This window comes from Prionailurus bengalensis, chromosome A3, assembly GCF_016509475.1.
Source record: "Prionailurus bengalensis isolate Pbe53 chromosome A3, Fcat_Pben_1.1_paternal_pri, whole genome shotgun sequence".
NCBI classification, from domain to species: domain Eukaryota; kingdom Metazoa; phylum Chordata; class Mammalia; order Carnivora; family Felidae; genus Prionailurus; species Prionailurus bengalensis.
Window position 1 is genome coordinate 61,995,962 of NC_057354.1, and position 26,489 is coordinate 62,022,450.

The 26,489-nt window shown below is 38.0% G+C and overlaps 1 protein-coding gene across 1 annotated transcript in view; it reads left to right on the forward strand.

Annotated features, from left to right (window-relative positions):
• Nucleotides 1-26,489, forward strand: part of TMEM131 (transmembrane protein 131) — a 237,800-nt gene that overhangs the window by 91,019 nt on the left and 120,292 nt on the right. Inside the window, 2 exon segments of the mRNA XM_043603229.1 lie at nt 1,570-1,610; nt 21,132-21,200. Coding sequence (XP_043459164.1) covers nt 1,570-1,610; nt 21,132-21,200 — 110 coding nt within the window.

The following is a 26,489-nucleotide window of genomic DNA, read 5'->3' on the forward strand; positions in this document are numbered from 1 at the left end:
CATTAAAATCTTCATAACGAAAAGTTAAACATACATAAAGTTTACTTATTTGAGAGAGAGTGTGTGCACAAGTGGGGGAGGGGCAGAGAGAGAGGGAGAGAGAAAAAATGCCAAGGAAGCTCCGTGCTGTCAGTGCAGAGCCCAACACGGAGCTCGATCTCATGAACCATGAAATCAGGAGTTGGATGCTTAACTAATTGAGCCAGCCAGGCATCCTGAAAAGTTAGACATATTTTTAAGGAGATAGAAGAGATGAGAATGAATTACCTACTGCTGCAACGGTTATTAACATTTTGCCATATTTCCTTTATTATACACACATACTTCCATGCACATGCAAGTCATAATCCTGAAACAATTTAAAGAAATTTAAAGAAATTACAGAATTTAAAGAAAAATACAGACATCCTGACACTTCACCTGCACCTGAGCTTTCACTTTCAAACAATAAAGACATTTTCCCACATCTACCATATTTCCCCTGTATACATTTTTCAAAATACCATTTCAAAAGAATACATATTAATGGGAAAAATAACGCCACAATTCTACTGCTTTTTCTAGTTATAACATAGAAGCTAACTCCTTTTGGAATAAGTTCACTGACAGTATTCCTTAGGATTTTGGCATTTTCTCACATATCATTATTAAGAAACTATCTTCATCAATTGCCTACCAACTTCTTGCTTTCTCTCTTGTCTTCCCCTTTATCCTCTCTACACTGCAGCCAGAATAGTATCTTTAAAACTTAAATCAGACCATGTCTGTCTCTGTCTCTCTTACTCCGACAGACCCCTTGTACTGCATTTAGGATAGAACATGTTCCAAATTTACCGTGACTTCTTACCAGGACACAGCATGGTCTGACCCCTGCCCAGCCCAGCTCCATCCAATTTGACCTACTATCTGTTTCTTCAACATCCAGGCTCTTTCCTCAAGTAGGACTTCTGTGCATGTTGTTTTCTCCACTACCACACAGCCCTGCTTCCACACACAGCTCTTTTTTACACTTTATCACATTTAACATAAATATGATCTCTTCACACAGGCCTTTCCTCATGACATACTGAAGCACATCACCTGTTTGTGCTCTTTCACAACAACCTTTCCAATATTTTCGTAGTTCTTTCATATTTATTTAGTTTTAAAAGACTGTCTCCTCCTACCTCTGCCCCCACAACCTTCAGTTCCCTGATGACAGGAACCGTGATACCCCAGCACCCATGACATAGCTGGTAAGCAGAGAGCAGTGAGAGGCACAAGTAACCTCACAAAGTGATTATAGACAGGGCTTTTTTCACAGGATATATTGGTTGGGCAAGCTTTTAAAAATCAATCACATTACATTGTATTATTTCCATGTGTGTTTAAAATCTAATCCCAAATTATTCTCTCGTTTGAATTACATAATGTGGCAAATCATTTCATATGATTTAGGGATCAGGTTTAACCTGGAAATCTGAGTGAGTATAAGATCAAAGTTGAAACTACGGTATATTTTGGATGTTCTCTATGTCTGTAATATAAAGATTTGTTTTCAGTATTGTCATGGTTTTCTTCCTTTTACAGACTGAGACAACACTTGGACTCAGTTCGTATCAACAGAAAAGGTAAGGAAGGAATATATATATATATATATATATATATATATATATACACACACACACACACACATATATATGTTATAATGTATAAAATTTTATGTATTTGATAAGATAATAACATAACTTCAGTTCTTTTTGGGGGATTCCAGCAATGCTGTCCTTCTCTTGCACCAACTTTTTTGGTGAAGAAGGAAAAGCAACTTATAAATCACATTATATCATATTATTTCAAGTACTGTGTATGGCAAACCAGGTTTAAATCTGGTTTTGCAGGTGATATACTGCGTAGCCTTTCTCTTCCTTGTATATGAAACGGTGTTACCCTCAGTGAGGGGTGAAACGCCCCCTTGCTTCTTAGAGGATCAGCTTTGTAAGTCCCTGGTGACTTCTTGTGGCTCTTGCTGCCTTTCATGGACCGACCCTTGCTACCCTCAGTTGTTACAGGATGTCCGCCTGCAGGCCCCCGGAGGAGGAACTCAGAGCAGTGAAACTCAGTCTTGTGACTGAAAGAGAACACTTTTGAACCCAGTTCCTCTATGATAACAAACAAGGGAGTTATTTTACCCTAAGGTTTTATGAAAATATGTACATGCTTGTGAATTTGAAGATGTCTTCCTCACATCTGAATTCTTTGGTCTTTTGGTAGCTTTTCACATCTATTAGACAATGTGAAAGAAAGTTACTATCCTCATAACCTTTCCAGGCCAGAGGTTCTGCACCTGGTTTTTAAAGGACAACGTGAGCTATCTGTGAATTAGATAACCTTGAATGTCCTTAGGGCTAGTGAAGTGCAGATTGCATCAGCAAAGAACTTTATTTTGAGAGAGGTATAGCACATATTAAGACTATATAAGTTTAACTTCATAAATAGCAAAATGAAACTCCTTCAGTATTCACTGGTTTTGTTCTTTTCACTCTTTCATATCTGCAATAACGTGGCCCTATTTCCCCATTTTTGTCCATCTCCCTAATTTTTTATATGCCCTGTTGGGACGGGCTCTACCCATGAACCCTGACCAAAGGATACACCCACTGCCTACAGTAAGATGTAGACTTCTCTGCTCTTATGATTATATAGCATAATGCCACTCTTCCATCCCTCTACCCCTTCCCAAATATCTTTGGCACAAGGATGGATTGTTTCTGGACTACTTCACATCTAGCCTGATGCTAGACTTGGCTGGGCTATCTAAGAACCTAGACTCTGACTCATTTAGAGCTAAACTGATGGGAAGAAAAGCATGCCTGTTATCTTAGGCTTCTTCCATGATACTTTATTGCAGCAGTTAGGAAATTAGCTATGAAACTATATTGGCTACATTTATGAAGATGATGTTATTCATCCATGATCAAGATTTGGCTTTAAGGTATTTTCCTAATATAATGAAGAATTTACATCAATACATAATTATATTCTGATCTCATGTTCCACTTACCTATGATCTACATCTGCCTAACAAACTACCCAAACTTACTAGCGTAAAGCAATCATATTATTATGCTGTCAGACTCTGTAAAAAGTTGAGACAGAAAGAACACAGAAAAGATAGCTTGTCTCTGCTCCATGATGACTGGGGCCTCTGCTGGGGAGACTCCAGAGATAGAGGCCTGTTCACTTGCATAATGATGCTAGCTTGTTACCTGGGACCTCAGCTGGGCTGTCACCCAGAATGCCTACATGTGGGCCCTTCTGCCTGGTGTTTTCACAAAGGCTTGTTTGGGCTCCCTCACAGGATTATAACTGGATTTCAAAAGAGAACATCTCACAGAGAACCCACTTTTGTTTTTTCAACCTGCCTTCTGAAGTCATAGTGTTATCTCTGTCAGATGCTGTTGTTCAGTCATTTAGGTGGTTCTTGATTCAAGACATGGCGGAAGTGGAGAGACATGGGGGTGAGGGATAAGGTGAGGGGAATGACCCCCCACTTATCTATAGCAGGAATATCAGATGATTTGCAGACATGTTTTAAAACTGTCACACTTTTGTTTTGACCAAGATCATGAACTGGATAAACACTTGATTCAAACTGGTATGCATACCCTATGGGTTTGAAACTGGATTAGGTACTAAACATATGTTTTAGTTCAGACTGCTGTAACAAAATACCACATAGACTGAGTGGCTTAAACAACTTTTATTTCTCACAGTTTTGGAGGCCTGGAAGTCCAAGATTAAGATGCCAGCAGATTTGGTTCCCTAGTGAGGACTCTATTCTTGGCTTACAAGATGGCTACTGTCTCCCTTTATCCTCAGATGGCAAAGAGAGAGAATGGAAGCAGGCTCTCTGGTGTCATTTGTTTTGAAGGCACTAATGCCATCATGAGGGCCTCACTTTTGTGGCCTTCTCTAAACGAAATACCTCTCAAGATTTTCATATTGGAGGTTAGGGCTTCAGCATATGAATTGGGGTGGGGGATACCAATTCAGTCCATAACAACATACAGGTCTAAATTTATATTTTGAGCCTCATATCAACTAACTAAAAACTAAACTAAAGAACAGGGTTTATGAATCACGCTTAATAAGTCATTTTAAAACATTTGTGACATGGAAAAGCAAGTACAGTCTCCATACATACCAGGCATGTGATGATTAGAACATAGCTTCCACATTGAAGGGATTTAGCCATTTTTTAAAATATGTGACTTAGTGCTGCACAAATTAAACACTGCCAGAGCTCTCTCTAAGTAAGAATAACTTTAATGAACATGCATATGTAAAATAAAATGTGAATGAAAATACAAAATTGTGCAGTTGTAGAACAGACGTTGTAAATAAAATGTGTAGTTGTAGAACAACAGAAATTGTGATTTGTTTTCAGTTTAAAAACAAACTATTCTATAAAAGTGCCAGCATTTGGGTTTGAAAACTTGAGTAAAATGAAAGTTATCATATGATTAAGTATTCTAAGTACAGAAGACCCTATTAGATGGTCTTCTTGAGCCCCTCGTTTAACAGACGAGGAAGCTGAGACCCTTAGAACCGAAGGATATGCTGATGGGTAAAGTGGCAGAGTTTCATTAAAATTCATCATCTTGCCAGCCCCATGTTGCATTCACTCTCTTTGCATAGCAAGTATGGAATCCTTCAGTATTCCCTGGATTTTCTTTTTTAGCCAGTATTCATTCCTGGGAGTTTCTGAAAGTATCTGCTCAGTGCAGGGACTATGCACACAGCCCCTGCCTGCAGGCATCTTTGAAGGGCACTGAAGACACCCGTTCTGATGAGGTCATAAAGCATAGGTGTTGAAGTGACAAAACACAGCCTACTTTGTGGAAGAAAGCAGCACTCTTGAGAAGGATGTTTATAATGGGTTTAATTGCAGGGATCAATGTACATAAGGTACACGCATGTGCCTCACTTGCATCATCAGGCCCAGGTCATAGCTGAGGTCATAGCTTCTGACTCCAGAGTCTTGTCTCCATCTCTGGAGTGTGCCACGTCCACCATTCTCTCCTCAGGGACATGGTCAGTGTCCACTGAGCTTTAGAGATTGCTGGGAGGGAGGGACCCTTTGTCTTTTGACCTTCTGTAGTCATTTCTGCATCAATTTCTCACTTTTTCTCTTCCCCAGTTTTACAATCCACATGCTACCTTCTCTCTGGCTTTTTCAGTAAGCCAGTAGATTCAGCCCCATCCTTTCCCACATTGCTTGTACATGATCTCTTGAGTCAAAACTCTCATTCTGTAAGTGGAATTTAACCTGCCCCAGGGAAATTTGTATCATGAAAAGATCAGCTAATCAAATGATTCTATAGCTAGTGCATTGTATGGCAGTACAACAGTAAATGCTAGCCTCTGGCCACCATTTCTTCCTCTCCTGCCTCTTCTTCTCCCTCCTCTCCCTCACCACACACCATTATCATCTGCATTAGTTTTGGGGGGCAGGCTTGGCTCCAAGGGCTTTCAGGACACTGCAGGGGAATGAACTACTGCTTTCACGACCTCAGGATTGTGGGAAGTAAAACCACGGAAAACAGAATTTTCCAGAATACTCTTTTTTTCTATTCCTCTCCTATGTTCCAGCTCATGCTTTCTAATTTGTTTTAATACAGTTATCAATTACATAATAATACTTTGTTTAAAGCATGTGCTGCCTTTATGATACGATGGTAGAGAATGTGCATATAGTGTTCCATCAGTGTTTATTTGAGTTGAACACCACAATATTATAACGAGTACCAGTAATGATTTAATATTTTGCGACACAATGCCATCCTTTATGGATGACTTTTCCTAGGATTGTGGAGCCCTGTGGTGGAAGATTAGGCATCAGAAGTCCTGAGTTCTCTGTTTACCAGCTGTGTGACCTTGAAAACAACTGTCTAACTGCTCTGAGCATGACTTTCATTTGTAAACTGGGGAAGATTCTTTCTTTGCCTGATATATATATGATATAAGGTTATGCATTATTTGTTGTGAGGATCAAATGAAAATATTTGCTTGGGTAACAGTAGTTTATAAACTTTAAAATGTTATATGAATACAAGTTGTGGATATTTGATAATTTGCTCAGTCATTCAGCAAACATTTGCTGGGATCCTTGCGTATGCTAGGCTTTGTTATAAGAACTGGTGACTCGGTAATTGTATCTGTTATCTATGGCCGTGTAATATAATAAACTACCCCCAAACCTGGCAGCTTCAAACAGCAGACATGATTTATCTTTTTGCTTCTGGGAGTGAAGAATTTTGGAGCACCTTAGCAAAGTAGTTGTGGCTCAGGATCCTTCCTGACATGGCAATCAAAGTATCAACCAAAGCTGTAAGTCATCTGAAGGCCTGGGAGTGCTACATCCTCTTCAGGATGGTTCATTCATAGAACTCTTGCAAAAGGCCTTAGTTTTTGCTGGCTGTTGGCAGGAGGCCTTAGTTCTTCACCGTGTCGAACCCTCCATAGGCTTGCTTAAGTGTTGCTGCATCATGACAGCTGGTGACCCCAGAACAGGTGATGCAAGAGAAACAAGGAGGAAGCCACAGTGTCTTTTGTAATTGAGTCTTGGAGTCACACTATCACTTCTGCCATATTCCATTCATAAGAGGTCACCTCTAAGGCCAGGGGAGTTATCAGGGAATCTTTGCACGTATTTTAAATCTGCTATAGTGCTGGATGGGCAAGATAGTCCAAGACTCCTGCGCTGGTATAGAGCATGTGTTCCAATGGGGAAACAGACAGTAAGTCACTAAATAAATAAACTCACCTAGAGTTTATTTGGAATAGGCAGGACTCCATTGCTTCTTAACTTTGGATGTTGAGGAAGGTTTCTCTGAAATGATGTTTAAGCTTACCTGGTGAAAGTCTTAGGGAAGAGCATTTCAGACACAGGAACAGTTAGTACAGAAGTCTTGCATTGGGGCAACACTAGTGTTAATATTGTTATCAGAGCTAAAAAATGTTAGTATATACAACTTAGTAAGAAGGATATGTGTGTGTGTATGTGTGTGTGTGTGCGCGCACGCGTGTGCGCACTTAATGTTCATAAGAAGAACCAGAGTCTTCTAATCTTTATGTTTTCTGGTATCTCTGGGAATTAAGCCAAAATATTGGGCTGGGAAATATTTTCCAAATTAAGGGTTGTTGGGATTCTTTAATGACTGTATAATTTGCTTATTACTGGGTACAACTGTTTTGGTTGCCTACAGTTAATGATAAGCCCTAGAAAATTGTAGTTAGATCCCAAACTTGGTAATATCTCAATGGCAGATAAAGTCTGCTAACACTTGCAGTTTTAAATTTTTAAATTTTTTGAAAAAGCTAAAGGGAATGTCCTTAAGCTGTTTTTTAAGATTTCATTTGGGTTTGTACTTTTATTTTCTAACTCTGGAGCTTTTAGCTGCACATGAAGTGACATATATGCAAAAAAAAAAAAAAGTACTACCTTGCATAAATCTTAAAGACTGTAGTAAATTGATAATAGGAAGTCAGCGTATCAGAAGTGAGCTTAAGTAAAGGTATGGTTCGCTTTGCATTAAATGCATCTTGCATTTGCAGATGTTGGTAAGCTCCTTTGAGTAGGCCAATTTACTTCACTTATTTTTTAAAAGTATCATATTACTCTCACCTTAAATACAAGTGTGACAGAATTGAGATTTCTGGAATGGTGGTGTGAGCAGCTTGGGGACTTCTCCCCATAAGAAGCATTTCTTAAGATGATTAAAATCTGCAAAAACAGAATATCTGGAGATTGATCAAAGGACTTACAATGAATTGAGAAATATTTATTCAACAAAATCTATATAAACTTGGTGAGAGCAGTGGGAAGCCATAGTATTTAAGCTAGAGACTGCACCCATCACCCTGCAGCTCTGCCTTGCTAAGAACTATTTCAGTGGGCTCAGCAGACAAATGGATGTTCCCCATCTCTCCCAGCTCACTGGGATGGAACAGTTATTCCAGTTGGATTTGGCCGCCAGCGAGCACTGGCAGATCTCATTTTCCATAAGCTTCATGCTATAGAGGCTTATTTTGAGTGGCTGGTGGTAATCAGGTGAAGTTTGTCTCTCCTCTACCCCATTCCCACAAATAAGGATGATCAGAATGGGCAGCTGGTGAAAAGAGCAGCCCCTTTTTCCTACACAGCCCTGTGTCCTGGGAGAGCATTTTCATTTTGCTCAGCAGCTGAGTGACAGGCCTCCTGTGCCCCAGCTTCCTAGGCAAAGGACTATTCTGGGTAGATTTAGCAGCCAGTGAGCCTAGGGATCAGTCTGACCAAAGATGTGCAAGACCTGTACTCTGACCTTAACTGAGAGTAATTAAAGAAAACCTACAAATAAGTGGAGAGAGAATACTGTCTTCATGGATAAGAAAACTCAATATTAAGGTGTCAGTTCTCCCCAAATTGATCTATATATTTCAATGCAATCCCGATCAAAATCCCCACAGTAGAGATTGCCTATAATCTAACCAATTCTGAAATTCATGTGTAAATGAAAGTAACTTAAAATAGTAATAATGTAATAGAATCCAGTACATTATTAAAGATTATTGAAGATGTTGAAAACCAATAAAATGACCCAAAAAAAAATAGAAACAGACCTAGAAATGACAGAGATGATGGAAGTAGCATACAGGGAATTTAGTACATCTATTATACGTGTTCAGTGATTTAAAGGAAAACATGAGAATAAGGAAAAATGGACATTATGAAAAAATAAATGGAACCTCTGGAGCTGAAAAATAGTTTCTGAAGTAGAAAATTTCACTTACAGCAACATAGATGACATTAAAAAAAGAAAAAGTGAAATTGAAGACATAGTGATGGAAACAACCCAAACTGAAGCACAGGAAGAAAAAATTACTGGAAAAAGAATAAACAAACCCCTGGTGACCTGTGATACCATGGCAAGCAATTTAACACACATATAGTTGAGTTCCAAGGAATGGGGGGCGGGGAAGGCTGTTGAAGAACTTCAGTAAACCCAATGCAAAAGTAACAAAGAAAACCACACCAAGTCGCATAGTATTCATATTGCTGAAAGCCAATGATAAATTGAAAGGCAGCCAGGAATAAATAAATCACATGTAGGGATACTAAAGAGAAGAATGACTGGTGCCTTGTCATCAAAGACAGTACAAACCCCAAATCAACAAAATGACATCTTAAAAATATCAAAAGAAAAAATTGTCAACCCCCAAGATATTATATCCAGCAGAATTATCCTCCACAAATACATTTCCAGACAAAAGCTGAGAACATGTGCAGCCAGCAGACTGTCACTATAAGAAGTGTTAGGGAAGTTCTTTACATTCTGAAGGTAGTAACCGTTACAGGTGAAAACACAGCTCTAAGCACAATAATGAAGATCACCAAAAAGGTGAAAATATGTGGATAAATATAAAAGACATTTTTTCTCATTAAAGATGGTTTTGAGATAACTGACTTTTAAAAACAAAAGTAATTACAGTGTTTTATGGGATTGATAACTTGTATATGTTACACGTATGATGACAGTACAAAGGGCAAGGGAGGGGTAATTGAGTTGTAAAGCTCTTACATATATGTAAAGTAGTATAATATTATTTGGAGTTAGACTGTGATAAGATGAAACAAATACTAGAAGATATATTAAAATCATTTGAAAAGAAAAACAACCCAAAGAGATCTAGCTAATAAAGCAGTCATGGAGACAGAGTGGAATACTAAAAGAATACTTGATCTAAAAGAAGGCAGATGAAGAAGACAAAAAGAATAAAAAGCAAATGGACAAAATTGAAAACAAATAGCAAGATGGTAGCCTTAAATCAAGTATATCAAAAATTATAATAAATGTGAATGGTTTCAATACCAGTTTTCAGACTCTATTAAAAAATAAAGATCCAAGTATATGCCATCTCTAAAAAACGTACTTTATTTTTCAAATTATATTTAGTTTTTTACCTTTTGTTTTGCGGTGATTTTAGTTATTTTTTAAACATTTTTTAGTTTATTTATTTTGAGGTGGGGAGGGGCAGAGAGAGAGGGAAAGAGAGAATCCCAAGCAAGCTCCATGCTGTCAGCACAGAGTCCAGTGTGGGGCTCCATTCCATGAACTGTGAGATCATGACCTGAGCCAAAATCAGGAGTCAGATGCTTAACTGACTGAGCCACCCCAGGTACCCCAGCAGTAATTTTAGTTTAGGGAAAAGATGCAAAAATAGTACAAAGGATTCCTATATACCCTTGACCTAGATTCCCACTTTATTTAATATTTTACATATGCCTTATCATTCACAATCTGCCTCTCTACCTCTTCTCTCCTTCCTTTTTCTTCCTTCCCTTCCCCTGTTTGTCCTATATATACATATAATGTATATGTAAGCATTTTTTTAAATTTTCTGAGAATCAGCTATAGATGTTGCTCCTTTACTCCTAAAAACTTCAGTGTATAGTTCTTATAAAGAGGGATATTATTTTATAAAACCAAAGTATACATATCAAAATCAGTATATTAACACTAACACACATAGTATTTTTTAATCTGTAGACTTTGTCAGTTGTCCCATTATTGGGACAATTTTTATTTTAAAAAGAAGATAAATTTTGGTCCAAGCCTCAAGTCCGTATCGGTCATATTTAATTTTCATGTCTATTTAGTCTCAACTTTAATGTGCAACAATTGATTTGTCTCTTTATGTCCTTGACATTTTTTTTTAAGTAGTGGCCATTTTATAAGTAGTGGCCACCATCCTAGTTTGGGTTTTCTCATGTTTCATTTCAGATTATGTGTTTTTGGCAGGAATATCACTTAAATTTGTGTCCTGCCCAGTCCGTCTGATTATCAGCAGGTACATGGTGTCTCTTTGTTCGATTTTTCTTTTGTAATTTATAAATACCTCTCCAAAAAGTACCTTGAGACCATGTAAATATGCTGTTTGGCATCAAACTCTTACTAGTTACAGCATTCACTGGTGATTCTTGCCTGGAAATTACTGCTCTGGTGATTTTTTTTTTAACTTTATCATTCTTTCTGTGTTTATTAGTTGACATTCTAGTGCAAGGAAGATGTAAAGGTCAAACTTCATTTTTGCAGGTGTATGTATCCAGTTATTTCACCACCATTTTTTGCAAAGACTATCTTTTCCTCATTGAATTACCTTAGCACAGTCACTAAAAATCAATGGACCATATATGTTTGGGTCTGTTCTGTATGCTTTTCACATGTCCCCTTTCATTGAACACTTCCTTACTTTCTGAAACATCAAGATGTTCTAGGCTTACCTCATAATTTTCCTGCCCAAGCCCTGGAATATCCTATTTATTCAGAGACTTCTGCTTCATTTTAGTGAAGGATATTTACAAACTAAGATCTGTGTGCTATGTGTACTCATTGCTGCTGGGGTGTCGTTGTCTCTAGGTCTTGTTAGTGAGAGTTAGGAATGTTTCTGTATGTGTGTGTGCACAAACACACACATCTCTTTCTATATCTATGTATATTCAAAACCATGAGTTGTTACCAATAACTCCATTTTTAACACACCACCACAGTGTTCCTTCTGTCCCTTTTTTCTGTATATTTTCTGTATATTTTTTTGTGTCTTCTCCAGCTATGAGAAACCTGGCTCCAGTTATCCACAGAATTTATACCTGATTTCTCAATCCTAGAATACAAACAAATTCATTTCAAATTGGTTAACTCATACCACCATGAAAAACAAACCTACTAGTTGAAGTACAGTGTTTAGAATTTATTTTTAGTTTGAATGTATATGGTCAAAAATACTATATTCAGAATTTACGTGTGTTATGTTCTTTACCTTTCTCTTCATCCTCTCCACTGCCCTCTTCCATCATCATCTACATTGCAGGTCTGTTCATTCAAAAGAAAGTTTGGTTCTTTGGTTTCTGTCTATATTCCATTTGAGATTTTTTTACCTCCATCTTACAAGTGCACTCATTTTAAATATGTGAAACAATAGGATTCAAAAAGTCAGAATGATACAAAAATGTCAAATGTGAATGTTTTTAATATGTTTCTTTCTCCACAAAAGGAAGCATGGTATAGACTTTTTAATGTTTTGTTTTATTTACTTAAAAATCTATCCTTTAGAAAAAAAAAAAAAAAAAGAGGTTAGAATGGGAGAGAGCCAAAGCATAAGAGACTGTTAAAAACTGAGAACAAACTGAGGGTTGATGGGGGGTGGGAGGGAGGAGAGGGTGGGTGATGGGTATTGAGGAGGGCACCTTTTGGGATGAGCACTGGGTGTTGTATGGAAACCAATTTGTCAATAAATTTCAGGAAAAAAAAAATCTATCCTTTAGAGACCTTTCTCATTATTTTTATAGACTGCAACATACTATATTAAGTGGATGTGGATTATATACGAGCAATTTGCTTCTAGTATTTTGCAGTTGCAAACTGCTTCAAAGAATAGCCTTGTGTATATGGATTTTCACATTTTTGAAAGTTATCTGCAGAATAGATTCCTACTGTTAGGATTTCTGAGTCAAAAGATAAGTGCATATGTAATTTGTATTGTTGAAGGAGCATGGTTAGGGTAAATTCCTAGACATGGGATTGGTGAGTCATATATAGGTTTGTTAGTGTTGTCAAATTCTCTTTCAAAAGAGCTGTGCCAGTTGGCGTACCCCTCATCAGTAAATTAGAGTCACTATATTCCTACGGCTTTTCCTACAGAAAAGGGGAATACTTTTTAATTTTTGTCATTCTGATAGGTGAGAAATTCTGTTGTCATGTAGTTTTAGCTTGTCTTTCTCTAGTTATGAGTGAGGTTGTATATGTCTTTTATACTATGCTTATATTTATCTTTTGATACTGTCTGTTCATTTTTATTCTACCTCCTTTTCTATAGGACCTTTGATCTTTATTTCTGCCATTTAAACAGTTTTTTATTAAGGATAGTAATCCTGTGTTGCAAATATTACCTTCCTTTTGGTCATGGAGATGTGATTTTGAAGAAAAGCACTTTTTTTTTTAACATTTATTCATTTTTGAGAGAGTGTGAGTGGGGGAGGGACAGAGAAAGAGAGAGACAGAGACAGAGACAGAGACAGAGAGACAGAATCTGAAGCAGGCTTCAGGCTCTGAGCTATCAGCACAGGACTTGACAGTAGGGCTCAAACTCAGTAGACCACAGATCATGATCCGAGCTGAAGTCAGATGCTTAACCAACTGAGCCACCCAGGCACCCCTGAAGAAATGAACTTTAAGTATAAAAACACAAAAAGTAAAAAGATGGAATAGGGAATAACACTATCAGAGAAGTTAGACTTTAGTACAGGAAATATTATTAGAGATAAAGAAACACATTTTATTATTACAGAAGAGATAATGTATCATCCCAAGTCTGTATAATTCTAAATATCAGAGTTTCCAAATACATGAAGAAAACATAAATGTTTTTTGTTCCAAATATTTGTTCCAAGTAAATGAAAAAAAAAACAGAAATGAAGGCAAATTCACAATTATAGTTGGAGATTTCAAAATTCAGCTGTCAATAAAATAAACAGAAAATCAGTAAAGGTATAAAAGACTTGAACAACACTATCAACCAGCTTAACCTTGTAGGTATTTTTCTTCATAGATATTTATTGAACACTTCACCCAGCAATTGCAGATTATGTTCTTTAACACAGCAGAATTAAAATAGAAATCACTAACAATTTGGGAAAATTTTAAAATTGAAATTAAAGCCTATGACAGAATTCAACATCTATTCATAATTAAAAGCACTGAGCAGACTAGAATTTCCTTGGTCTGATAAAGACCATCTGTGGAAAAACAACAGTTAACATGATTCTTATGGTAAAAGATTCAGTGCTTTCTTTCTATTGAGAACAAGACAAGGATGTCCGCTTTTATTTCTCTCCAGTATTGTACTGGATGTGCTAGTCAGTACATTAAGGCAAAAAATAGAAATAAGAGGCATCATCTGGAAAGGGAGAAATGTGTTTGTCTACAAATAATATGATTGTGTCCATAGAAGATCCTAAAGAATATACCCAAAAAGCTTTGAGAATAAGTTAATTTAACAAGATTGAAGGATATATAGTACTTTTCTATATTCTAAGTGCAAAAGTAAAATGTTATATAAAAATGCCATTTACAGTAGCCTCAAAACATGTTACATACTTCAGGATGAATTTACAAAAAAAAAAAAAAAAAAACCCAAAAAACAAAAAAACACCAGACTTTAAAACCCATACACTGAAAAGTGTGTGGGAATTAGGAGCACCAACCCCCTGTCCAGTTGAGAATCCACTTATAATTTTTGACTTTCCAATAACGTAACTACAGATAGCCTAATGTTGACCAGAAGGCTTATTGATAACATAAACAGTTGATTAACACATATATTGTATGACCTGAGCTGAAACCAAGTGTCAGACACTCACCTTACTGAGCCACCCAGGTGCCCCCCCATTCTGTTTTCTTTTTGCTCCTCTTCTTGGATAATTCAAAATTACCTTTCAGTTCATTGATTCTTTCTTCTGATGGTCAGATCTGTTGCTGAAGCTCTCTGTTGAATTCTTCAGTCCAATTATTATATTCTTTATCTTTAGGATTTCTGTTTGGTTGTTGTTTTTTTATAGTTTGTTTCTTTGTTGAACTTCTCATTTCATTCAGGCATTTTTTTTTCCAATTCTATTTAGTTACCTGTGTGTTCTTACAGAGACAGTTCTTTAATCAGCTTAACTTGGGGTTCTTAATGAGCCAGCTGAAAGTTTCTTGAACAAGTGGGATTTACTATCCAGGTCGCTATTTGGCCAAGGACACTTACTGAGCTCTGATGTCAGCAGGGGCACTGGCTGGGAATGGTTAGATAGGACTGCTGACTTAGTTCCCTGTCCATGCACAGCTAGAACATGGCCTCCACAGTGCTTGGATTCTCTGCCCATGTTTCTTGGTTGGGCAGGACTGGGTGCTATACTCAGCAGTTAGGCAGGACTATGAATTTGTTTCCCTGCCTGTATGGGGCCCTAAAACAGGCTCCCTAGCCATTATGATTTGATGGCTGGGGACCTGAATCTAGCAAGCTGCCCACCAAGCTCTCTGGCCAGATGGGGCCACCACCTCAGCTCTGCACATGAGCTAAGCCACTGGCTGGGTTCTCTGCTCAACTGTCCTTTTAAGCAGGGCTGCAGGTTAAGCTATGCAGCTTCCTAGATGTTCTGGTTAGGCTTCCTGGTTGGGTGGGGTGGAGTCATATTCAACCCTAAACAGATCTTTTAATTTGCTTCCCAGCCCAGGTTGGGCTATAGAACAGGCTTGTGGCAGGTGTGGCTCATTGGATAGGGATCTAAATCATGTGGAATTGTCCACCAAGCTCCCTGGCCAGACGGGCCGGTGGCTTGACTTTGCAGTTGGGCATAGCCACTGCCTAGAATCTCCACTTGGGTGTCATTGCTAGGAGGAGTGTGGTCTGTCAAGATCCAAGCACTGGTTGCTGTACATCCTTCCCTCCCTTGCATCCCAATCTGATCTCCAGTGGTCAAGACCCACAGGTTCACCCCTGCAGATTCCCCCAGTGGTCCCCTTGTGACAAGACCCAAGTGGGCCTTCTGGGAAGCAACCCATAACACTGAGGAAGCTGGACATCCACCTTGGTCTATATCTTTCCCACTGGAAAAACTGTAGGCCCAGGGTACTCTCTTAGTGTGGTTCCGTCCCTGCCTTGGAGAGGTGATGTGGTCAGAGTGTAGCCATTCCTCTTACCTTTCTAATGTAGTCGTTTTCAGTCTCTGTGGTCCAGGAGGGTTCTTCAACCTCACTGCTGTGTTCTGGGATTTTCACAATAAGTGTCGTGTCCATGGATAGCTGCAGGTTGGCCTTCCTGTGAAGGGTGCTACAGTTAGCAACAACTTGAGTCACTGTCTCAGTGACATCACTCCCCAAAAGACAACATTTATAATAAGAAAAGGAGGAACAGGGAAAAGATATTCACAGTACACATATTTGACAAAGGGCATGTATCTAGAATATGTGAAGACCTCTTATAACTCAGTAAGACAAACACCCCTGTTAAAAAAACTTTGAATAGACACTTTACAAAGGAAGATATCTAATTGAACAATAAATAAATGAAATGATATTCAACATTATTAGTCTTTAGAGAAATGAAAATTTAAGCTAAAAATTTATAATTATGTGGTTTATTTTAAGTCACTGTTTTTCAGCTGTCTCTAATAAGAATCATATTTGAAACTACTTTAAACTGTTGATGACTTTGAAAATTTTATATGTTAAGGTACTTTTCCCCTCTTATTTCTGCTTGCAGTACTTATTGTGGATCAAGATGCAAAAGAGTAGTAACCAAATGTGAGAATATAACTGGTTTCTGGGTTTTTTCTAGACTTAAGGAATCACATTCTGGAGGTGGGGCTCTGGAATCTGCATTTCTACAAGCGTTCTAGATGATTAAGAAAGATACAGGTAGACCACAGAGCATTCTTTAAGAAGTACTGGGCCAAAGAGTACCTTTTGTTTAGGTACTAGTTGCCTTTAGGAAAACATTTTAAATTTCCTGGTTTAAACAAATTCCCAAAGCTCCAAGAAGGCTTTATTTGCTTCATTTGGGAGCTACCTGCTTAACTTGGACCTCACAGTCCACCAAGCAACATAGACCATGTCTCACAAGAAAGATTTTTTGTATCTTCTCAGTTGTTCCCTTGCTTGAAGTCAGAAAATAGTCCTTATGCATCTCCTTATCCCCAAATAAATAATAAAAGGAATAACAATATTTGAGACTTTGAGAACAAATACAATCACTGTAGGAAGCATAAAATCATCCAATATTCTATTATAATGTCTCACTCAGTCTGTTTCTTTGAAATTGGCAAAGAATACCATTTTTTACATTGCCTTTGCCCCAATTTATTTTTCAACATTAAAGACTTGCAAACATTTGCTTTCTGTTAATAAAACGCTAAACAATGTCATGCCCTTTTTTTTTTTAATTTTTTTTTTAACGTTTATTTATTTTTGAGACAGAGAGAGACAGAGCATGAACAGGGGAGGATCAGAGAGAGAGGGCGACACAGAATCTGAAACAGGCTCCAGGCGGTCAGCACAGAGCCCGACGCGGGGCTCGAACTCACGGACCGTGAGATCATGACCTGAGCCGAAGTCGGACACTCAACCGACTGAGCCACCCAGGCGCCCCTGTCATGCCCTTTTAAAATAAGCGTAGTAGTGGGACGCCTGGGTGGCTTGGTTAAGTGTCCAACTTCAGCTCAGGTCATGATCTCACGGTTCGTGGGTTCGACCCTGCATTGCGCTCTGTGCTGACAGCTCAGAGCCTGGAGCCTGTTTCAGATTCTGTATCTCCCTCTCTCTCTGCCCGTCCCCCACTCGCACTCTGTCTCCCTCTGTCTCAAAAATAAACAAACATTAAAAATAATTTTATTATTTTTTTTATTTTTTTGACAGAGAGAGACAGAGGACGAGCAGGGGAGGGGTAGAGAGAGAGGGAGACACAGAATCGGAAGCAGGCTCCAGGCTCTGAGCTGTCAGCACAGAGCCCGACCTGGGGCTCAAACTCACAGACTGCAAGATCATGACCTGAGCCGAAGTCGGACACTCAACCGACTGAGCCACCCAGGCGCCCCTAAAAGAAATTTTTTGAAATAAGCATAGTAGCAAACATCTCTGTCAGCTATGTCATTGAATTTTGGGGTTTTTTTAAATAAGATTATACCTGTGACAACTTGTGTTGTACCCACTCAAATATTAAACTGTTTCTTAGACATAAATCTGCTATTGGTTTGAAAATACATGTTTGTTTATGAGGGAATCATCTTTATGTATTTTTCCCGTCTCATATTTTGTGAGAAATCTGTAAATAACAAATGTCAGACACCACTTCTGTGGAGCACTTTTTGGGAGGTCTTAGCCCACTTAAAGCATAAAAAATGAAAACAAGGGGCACCCGGCTGGCTCAGTCAGATAAACATCTGACTTCGGCTCAGGTCATGATCTCACATTTGTGGGTTCAAGCCTTGCATCAGGCTCTGTGCTGACAGCTCAGAGCCTAGAGCCTGCTTCGGATTCTGGGTCTTCCTCTTTCTCAGTCCCTCCCTCACTTGCGCCCTGTCTCTCTCTGTCTCTCAAACAATAAAACATTAAAAAAAACTTTTTAATAAATTTTTAAAAAATGGAAACAAGTTCTAAGGATTTAAAAGGAAGAAATAGAATTGCCATTGCTTGCAGATGATTTGTCTACAGAGGTAATCAAAGATAGTGATCATTTTGGCAGCACAGGTATTGACAGGAAAATCTAAGGGAATCTATAGACAAACTATTAGAATCAACTTGCCAAAGTGACTTGGGTAACAAAAATCAGTAACTTTAAAAAATAAAAATGTAAAAAAAAGTCATTAACTTTTTTTTTTAAGTCAGTAACTTTTTTATGGGAAGTAATAACCATATATATCCAGCAGCCTACTTAACATCTCATTTAGATAAGACATCTCAAATTTAAATGTCTAAAACCATAAGTACTCTTGAATGTCTAAACTGTCTATCCTTCCTCACTTCTTACCCACACCTCCTATGTCATGACTACATATCTGGTTTCTCAGGCCAAAATTTTAGAATTAAGTCATTCTTGATTTCTCTCCTTTCTCTCACGTTCCAAAACCAATCCATCAGCATGACCTATTGCCTTTACCTTCCAAATACATTCAAAGAAGAGCCATTTCTCGCCACACTGCCTTGCACTCCCACAGACCACTGCTACCATCATCCCCTCTTGTCTGGACTACTGCGAGACTCCCTTGCTGTCACTCTGGGGCTCCTACAGCATACAGCATCTAGAATTAACCTTGTCAGATGTGTCAGATCACGTCACTCCCTTGATGAAAACACTACAGAGGCTTTTTGTTACACTTAGAATAAAATGCAGGCTCCTGAAAGGAGACGTGGCCTTTGTACTTCTCTGATCTCAGCTCCTTCTTCCACCCCCTCCTTCCCGTCACTCTGGCCACTTCGGCCCTCTGTTCCTCAACATGCCAAGGTATGTCTCCTTTCTTCCCCCAGATCTCCACCACTCAGGTCTTGGCTGCAGCACCCCTCCTCACAGAAGCCTTCTCTGTTCCTACCGTGTTTGGTCTGTCTCTTTGTATGTCCCATCATTACCTTGTAGGTTCTACTTTTGTCTCCCCTACTGGGATGTTAGTGCAATGAGAGCAGGCTCTTTGCCTTCTTCCCATAGCACTGGCCACTAGACAGCCCCAAGCATTCACTACCTTTGTGTTGAGTCAGTGGGGGTGTGCATGTTTTTTGTTTTTGTTTTTGATCTTACCTGACCACTTTAGATGCTTCCATTTGCAACTTGGGGAATAGATTCTCATTTCTGTGAGAGAGAAAAAAAAAAACTGTATCTTAATCTTCTTTATATCTCTAGCATCTAATACAGTCAATGTTTATATATATAAATTAATGACATATACATATGCTTCATGCATTATACTTTTCCCCCTTGATTGGATTAAGACTTTGTATGTTTGAGTTTCACACCCTTGAAACTGATGAGCTAGTCGGCATCCCTTGATTTAAAGGTGCCAGAGAGTATCTTTGTTATATCATGCCTAAGGAGAGCAGAAATCAAAAGAGAGTAGATTCTTTACCTCTCACTGCAAGTGGCTCCTGTCTTGGGGGCACTTGTGCCTTCTTTGTTCCAGTGTCTTTAGATTTTTGCAAAGTAGGATCTTAGATTTTTTGTAAAGTAGAATCTTAAATTTGCTGTTTTCCTCCTTATTTGTGTTTTTCATCTTTTCTGTTCAGCATATGTAGAGGGATTATCAAGCTAAAAACTCTTTTAGACATTACTTTTAGCACATTGATTCTACTACTCAGACTATGTAATCTTTGCAGAGTTGAGTTAAAGCTAAATTTGCAACATATTCTCAATGTCCTTGTCTATTTCTAATATATTTCTAATGTATCATTTGAAGCTTGTGTTCTTGTGAATTATGGTAATGGAAATAAAGTCTTACAAAATGGTTTTGCTCTAACATCATTTCTTAAAATACAACAGAAAGATAAACATTCACTATTTAGAAATGTTAGTGGCTTCCTGGATTTTTTACTTTCTCTGTGCTTAAACAGATGACTAGAGGCATGTGGACATCCCCACATCCTCCCGGTCATTTCTATATTGCATCATTGTTAGGGCGTGTCATGGTGATGTTTAGGAGGTTTGCTGTTCAGAAATCTGTTTTGGTGAGAAGTTCTAGTATCAAGTGGGAAAGTTAGAAATGATATTCATATATTTAGGCTAAGATGTTATAGATCGATGTGTTCCGAACTCTCAAATGAAAAAGCTATTTCAGTTCCTAAAACTTTGTCCCCAAATTCATTTTTGTTTAGTTCCTTTGACACTCTTGTTACAATGTGATTGTGGTTTTTGTCTGTATACTGTATTGTCTGCCAAGGATGTGTAGTTGTGTTGACTATTTATTGTTCATTGTGCAGGTATCAAAAAATACAAGTGAACATATTTAGATATGTTGGTATCAACTATATCAACCAAATAAATTTCAACATTGAATCTACTTGAGCATTTTCTGCTTTCACATACCTTTGAATAGGACAAATACTCCCTTTTCTTCATTTTTTAAAACGTACATTTCTTGATTTCATCTAATAAGAAAAGTTATGCACAATCCTGATAGGACATTAGACTCCATTTTTCCTAAAGATGACAGTCTCCTTCCATCAAATATAAGAGATTTAAGGAAACATGGCATGTATTTTGATCTTCATAAAAGAGTTCATTATTTTCTAACTAACAGTGAGTTTTCTCTCTACAGTAAAATTGTCTTTGAGTATGTTCTCTCATCCTAGAGTGGACCAGAATGGAGACTAATGAACCATTCTGAGATTATTAGGGCACGAGCAGTATTTATGGCGGCACCTGAAGGCAGGGAGAGGAGGTCGGCATACAACACCAAAATTGTTAGGCTCAAACACCAAGTATTCTTACTTAGAAAGTATTCTTTCTTGTGACAGAATTCAAGTGTCTGACTTCAGTTTGGGGATATATATTTTAAAGAATTATTTCTTACGCTGTTTTCTTTTTACTTACAGTATATCTCTGTACCGGGGTAATTGCAGACCTATACGATTTGAGCCACCAATGCTGGATTTCCATGAACAGTAAGTTTAAAATTTTCAGACCATAGTTTCTCATTAAACTATTACTTGTATTTTATGCATGCATTTGTCTTGCTTTTCACCCATGTTGTCTCTATGAGAAAGTTACATTCTCAAGTCGTCAAGGAAACCGTGTTGTTGAATATGGTTTGAAAATGGGAAGCAAGTATCTATTATGAGTATTAACTTCTGAAGTTTGAAAGATAACTACCTATAGAGTCCCTGGTTCAAAGGATCTTATATTCAGGAGCTGCATGAAACTTTTAGGTTACTTTTCTGATTAGCACTTTATCTCCACTTTTATTATGTAAGTTTTCCATGTGGATATAGAAAGATACAGTATTTATTTGTTTGCATGTGCTTTTAAAGTGCAAACTTCTATATATCACCAAATAAATATTATCAGTAATCCAAAAGGACAAACAAAAGAAAATCCTGCAGAGAGTTGTGATTCAACCACAGAATTGCTTCCTCAAACCAGATTTCTGGCTTCCCTTCTACCTCTGGGTATCAGGTTTTGCGCATCTCAGATACACTGGGGAGAAGACAAGTCTTCATCTGTATTTGGTTCCAACCTAATTTAGCAAGTAGATAAAGAGAGTATCTTAGTGATATAACTGCTAGACTAATGACACTCTGGTAAGTTAGGAGAAAAAAAGAATTTGAAAGGTAAGTGATAGAGAAACTGTATGTAGATCTCTTTTGATTCAGTTAATGAAATTTGTAATTTTCTTTAGTGTTGTCAAAATTGTAATTAGTCATTTTTTATTATAGTAAACACATTAGGTTTGAATAATTTATTTCCAATCTCAAACCTGGAATAATCAAATACACTAATTATATTTGTGTAGAACCACGTTAGAGTAGTTAGCATTAATAGCAAGATATCTGATAGCAGCCCCCATCTTCTAAGGAGATTATATTCTGACACAGATCATGGATTTGGGTGGTGGGAGTGCACAGAAAAGTTCGTGTGATTCCTTGGGCATTTCTAGATGGAATCAATATTTTGGAATAGTCATTATGTAAGCAAAATTGACTTCTGGGGTGTCTGGGTGGCTCAGTTTAAGCATCTGACTCTTGATCTCAGCTCAGGTCTTGATTTCAGGATGATGAGTTCAAGCCCCATATTGGGCTCCACACTGGGTATGGAGCCTACTTAGAAAAAAAAAGATTTGACTTCTGGGTGTTAGATTTAAAGACCATAATGTTCTGGGAGGCCTGGGTGGCTCAGTTGGTTCAACACCCAACTCTTGATTTCTGCTTAGGTCAAGATCTCAAAGTTCGTGAGATAGAGCCCACATCAGGCTCTGCACTGACAGCACAGAGCCTGCCTGGGATTCTATCGCTCCTTCCCTCTCTGCCTGCCTCTCTCTCTCTCTCTCTCTCTCTCTCTCTCTCTCTCTCTCTCTCTCTCTCTCTTTCAAAATAAATAATAAACATTTAAAAAAATAAAAGACCATAGTGTTTAGATAGGAAACACATCACTATCATTTCTTATAAAAACGGTTTAGGTACAATGTCGAGATTGCAAGGAACATAAAGTAGAGCCTTAATCCATTCATAGTAATGTGTCACCCACAGTCTCCTTCTGTCAGATGTAAGAGATTTAAAGAAATATGGCACATACTTTGATCTTCATAAAAGAGTTCATTATTTTCTAACAGTGAGCTTTATCTCTACAGTAAAATTCTCTTTAAGTATGTTCTCTCATCCTAGAGTGGACCAGAACAGAGACTAATGAAGAAACATTCTGATATTAGGGCATGAGCAGTATTTATAGTGATGCATGAGGGCAGGGAGAGGAGATCAGCCTCCAACACTGAAACTATTAGTCTCAAGCACCAGGTATTCTTACTTGGAAAACTTAACAGTAACTATTCTGGAGAGATCTTGTCAAAAGTTATATCCAGCCCTTTTCACTTTATATAATTTGTTTTTTTAGAGAGTTTTATAAATTTTATACATCACTTGAGATAAAGACATTTTCAGCTGTACAAAATGCCTAAGTAGAAATTAGGAATTCCTGTTCCAAATTCTCTCTCCCTGGATCCTTTAAATAATGGCCCATCCCTGAAATAGGAGAAATTGAGATAATGTCACACAGGATTCTGAACTAGTGATTTTAACCTTTTTTTGAGGACTAGATGAAAGCTGTGAACCTCTTCCTTTCTCCAAACTCACACAAAGACACACAGTTGTATACAAATGGCATCTTGCACACAGGTTCAGGGATTTTCTAGACATCCCTCTCAAGGTCCATACCAGATCCTTCAGAGCTAGTGAGGAATTCCTGTTCTAGGCCACAGATTATTAAATCACCACACAGAACTTACTGGGATTTTGCTTATTATGCTAGCAGTGCACGTCCACTGTAGTAAACTTAGAAGATACTTACCAAGGGAAAGAAGAAAATAAAAAATTACCAACAGTTCAGCCCCTCAGAAACATTAACATTGAACTTTTATAGTTCAAGTCCTTTTTCCATACCTCTATATTTATTTATCGAGTCACAAAAAACATAACCATATTTTCTGAACACAAACTGTTTTATAACCTGCTTTCTAAACATAATACAGTGTATTTTCTTCTTTATTCCATTGAATTATCTGTTACTTTATTTTATGGTATTAAAGGACATTAAATTGTAAGGATAGATCTGTTAAATTCATTTATTTTTTTATATTGTTTTAAGTTTAATTCTTATCAGTGCTGAAGCTAATGATTTAAATACAGCATGACTATATCCTCAGGAGAAAGTCCTAAGAATGGAGTTGTAAAATGAAATGATATGCAGAATATAAAGGTTTTCAATTAATATTTAGGCTAGAGAATAATTTGGTGTCATGCACAAAAAGAACTGGTAAGAATAAGTGAATTAATGTGTGACTAGAGAGGGAATAGATGGGATTTCCTTAAGAGCCTGGAACTGAAATCTCATGAGCTGAGAGAAAGTGTGGAAGTTTATTGAAAGTGTGTGAGTGGACAGGTGAACTCCAGTGCAAGCAAGGTTCAGGCAATACAGTGAAGAAAATTATTTGAAGCCTAGCATGAGGTCCTAGGTATAGCACAGGAAATGAATATAGTAGATATACTAGACTATTCCCTAAGCCAGCAAATTTACATGCTACCCCCAAAATAGTGGAAAGGAAAAAAAAAAAAAAAAAGAAAGCCATTCTACCATTTTAAACTTCTCTTCGTCCAGTCTGAGAGCACTGAATGGAGTTTGTTTTTTCTCACGAAGGTACAAGTGGATCTGTAGAAGTAGGAGTTGGGGACAGATGTGAACACATGTATATTAGGGTTCAGTCAGAGTTTTTGTATGACTGTGTGAGTATATATGTGTGTGGAGTTTTTATGAGGAATTGGTTTATACAGTGTGGTAACTGGTTAAGCCCAAAGTGTACAGGGGCAAGCAGTCAGGAATGGAAGATCATGAGTAGTCTGGAACCCCAGGGGCAGGAACTTAAAGCTTGATATCCACAGGCAGGTTCTCAGGGAAGATGCTGAGGAAGCAGAACAATTGCAGATCCATCTGTTATTTGGAGTCTCTTAGGTAAGGCCTAACTTCTCTTTGAAAGGGCTTCCAACTAGTTAAAAGAGGTCTACATAATCTCTCTTTTAATTAATTTGAAGTCAGCTGCTTAGGGACTTGAATTATCTCTGCAGAGTCCCTTCCCAGCAGCACCTACATTGGTGTTTGAGTGAATAACTGGGAGAAGGTATATGTATGCTACAAAATGGCGGCTGCCTCCCTTCCATGTTCCAGCTCTCAGGAGAGAGCATCACGTGTAACCCACCCTACGCAGAAATGTATGAGGGAATTCTGGGGACTATAGTTCAGCCCACTCCAGTTCATAGACCACAAAACCACCACATGGATGTAAACAAAGAGGTTACTAAATTTTGAATTTTGACCCTACAAGATTGCAGATAATGTGACTGGAAGAATTTGCCCAGCAGTTTAGAGCTAAGTTTCTTTTTATGAAACTTGAAAGTAGTTTTAGTACAAAGAGAGTGAAGTCGTGCGTTTTCACTGCAGAAAGTAAATTTTCAGTGGGTTAGGAAGTAACTGATTGTTACTAAAGGATTTCAGGGAACAGATTTTTTTTTTCCACTCTAAAAAAGAGACTTAAAAAAGAAATACCTCTCTTCCATGCTGAATATTGTCTGCAGGCAATACCTGGGGTACTATGGGAACCATGTTGCAATTAGGGGTGCTAGTCTAAGGATAGAGCCAGCAAAATTTGTCTGAAAGTGGAAAAGTGGAAAGAACTTGCACCCTTGATTATGGTGTTGAATTAATCGACCCTGGAACTGCCCTACTTTAGGTCTTCTTGTTGGATAACACTAATCTTGTCTTTCTTGATCTCTTGTAGAGTACGTGGCACCGCTGACTTCTTCCTCCTTCTCAGATCTTTGTCGGCCTCTATCCTTGTGAACTCACTCTGTGTTTTTCTCCTGTGTCTAAAGCTCTTTTTTTGTAGTCTCTTTCAGGGTTCTGTTCCCTGTCTGTCCCCTAACTATAGCTGCTTCTCTTTCCTCAGCCGCTTTTAGCCAACTCCATGTTTTTTACGGGGTGATCTCTTCCATGCCCTTGGCATATGCCTATGGTTTCCCAATCTGTGTCTTGCCCCTCTCCCCCTACCACTTCCCTTGTGTTTGCAACAACACCTTAAACTCAGTGTGTCCTGCTTTTCTGTATTTCCAATCTCTGTGAATGGTACCAGTTAGTCACCAAAGCCAGAAATCCTGATGCTTTCTGGATTCTTTCCTTTACCTCAAAGCACTCCATCCCTTCCCCCCCCCCCAAAATCCATTACCAGAATTCTATCAATTGTTCATATCTGCTTTTCTCTAATCTTGATTTCTCACCTTTCTCCTCTTAATTCAGGCCCCCTCATCATTTCTTATTTAAACTCTTACCACATGCCTGCCTTTTTCCAATTTATGATCTATACTGTCAACAGAGAAATCTTTTTACTATCCAGATCTAACCATGTCATTTCCTGTATGCTTTCCCACAAAAAATCCTCTGATGGTTCCTGATGTCTTTAGGATAAATACTGAATTTCTCAATATAAAATCTGTCCTTTACCTTTCTCCTGTACGACCCCACCCTAAACCACCCCTGTGGAGCACTACTTACCATTTCCTGAAGTAACTGGGCTTTCCAAGCTCAGGCATGTTGTACATACTTTGAGTCTCCCCTGTAAAAAGAATTCTGTGGACACTTTCATATAATAAAAAAAAAAAAAAAAGGAAAAAAAAAGGAGAAAGGACAGGTAATAA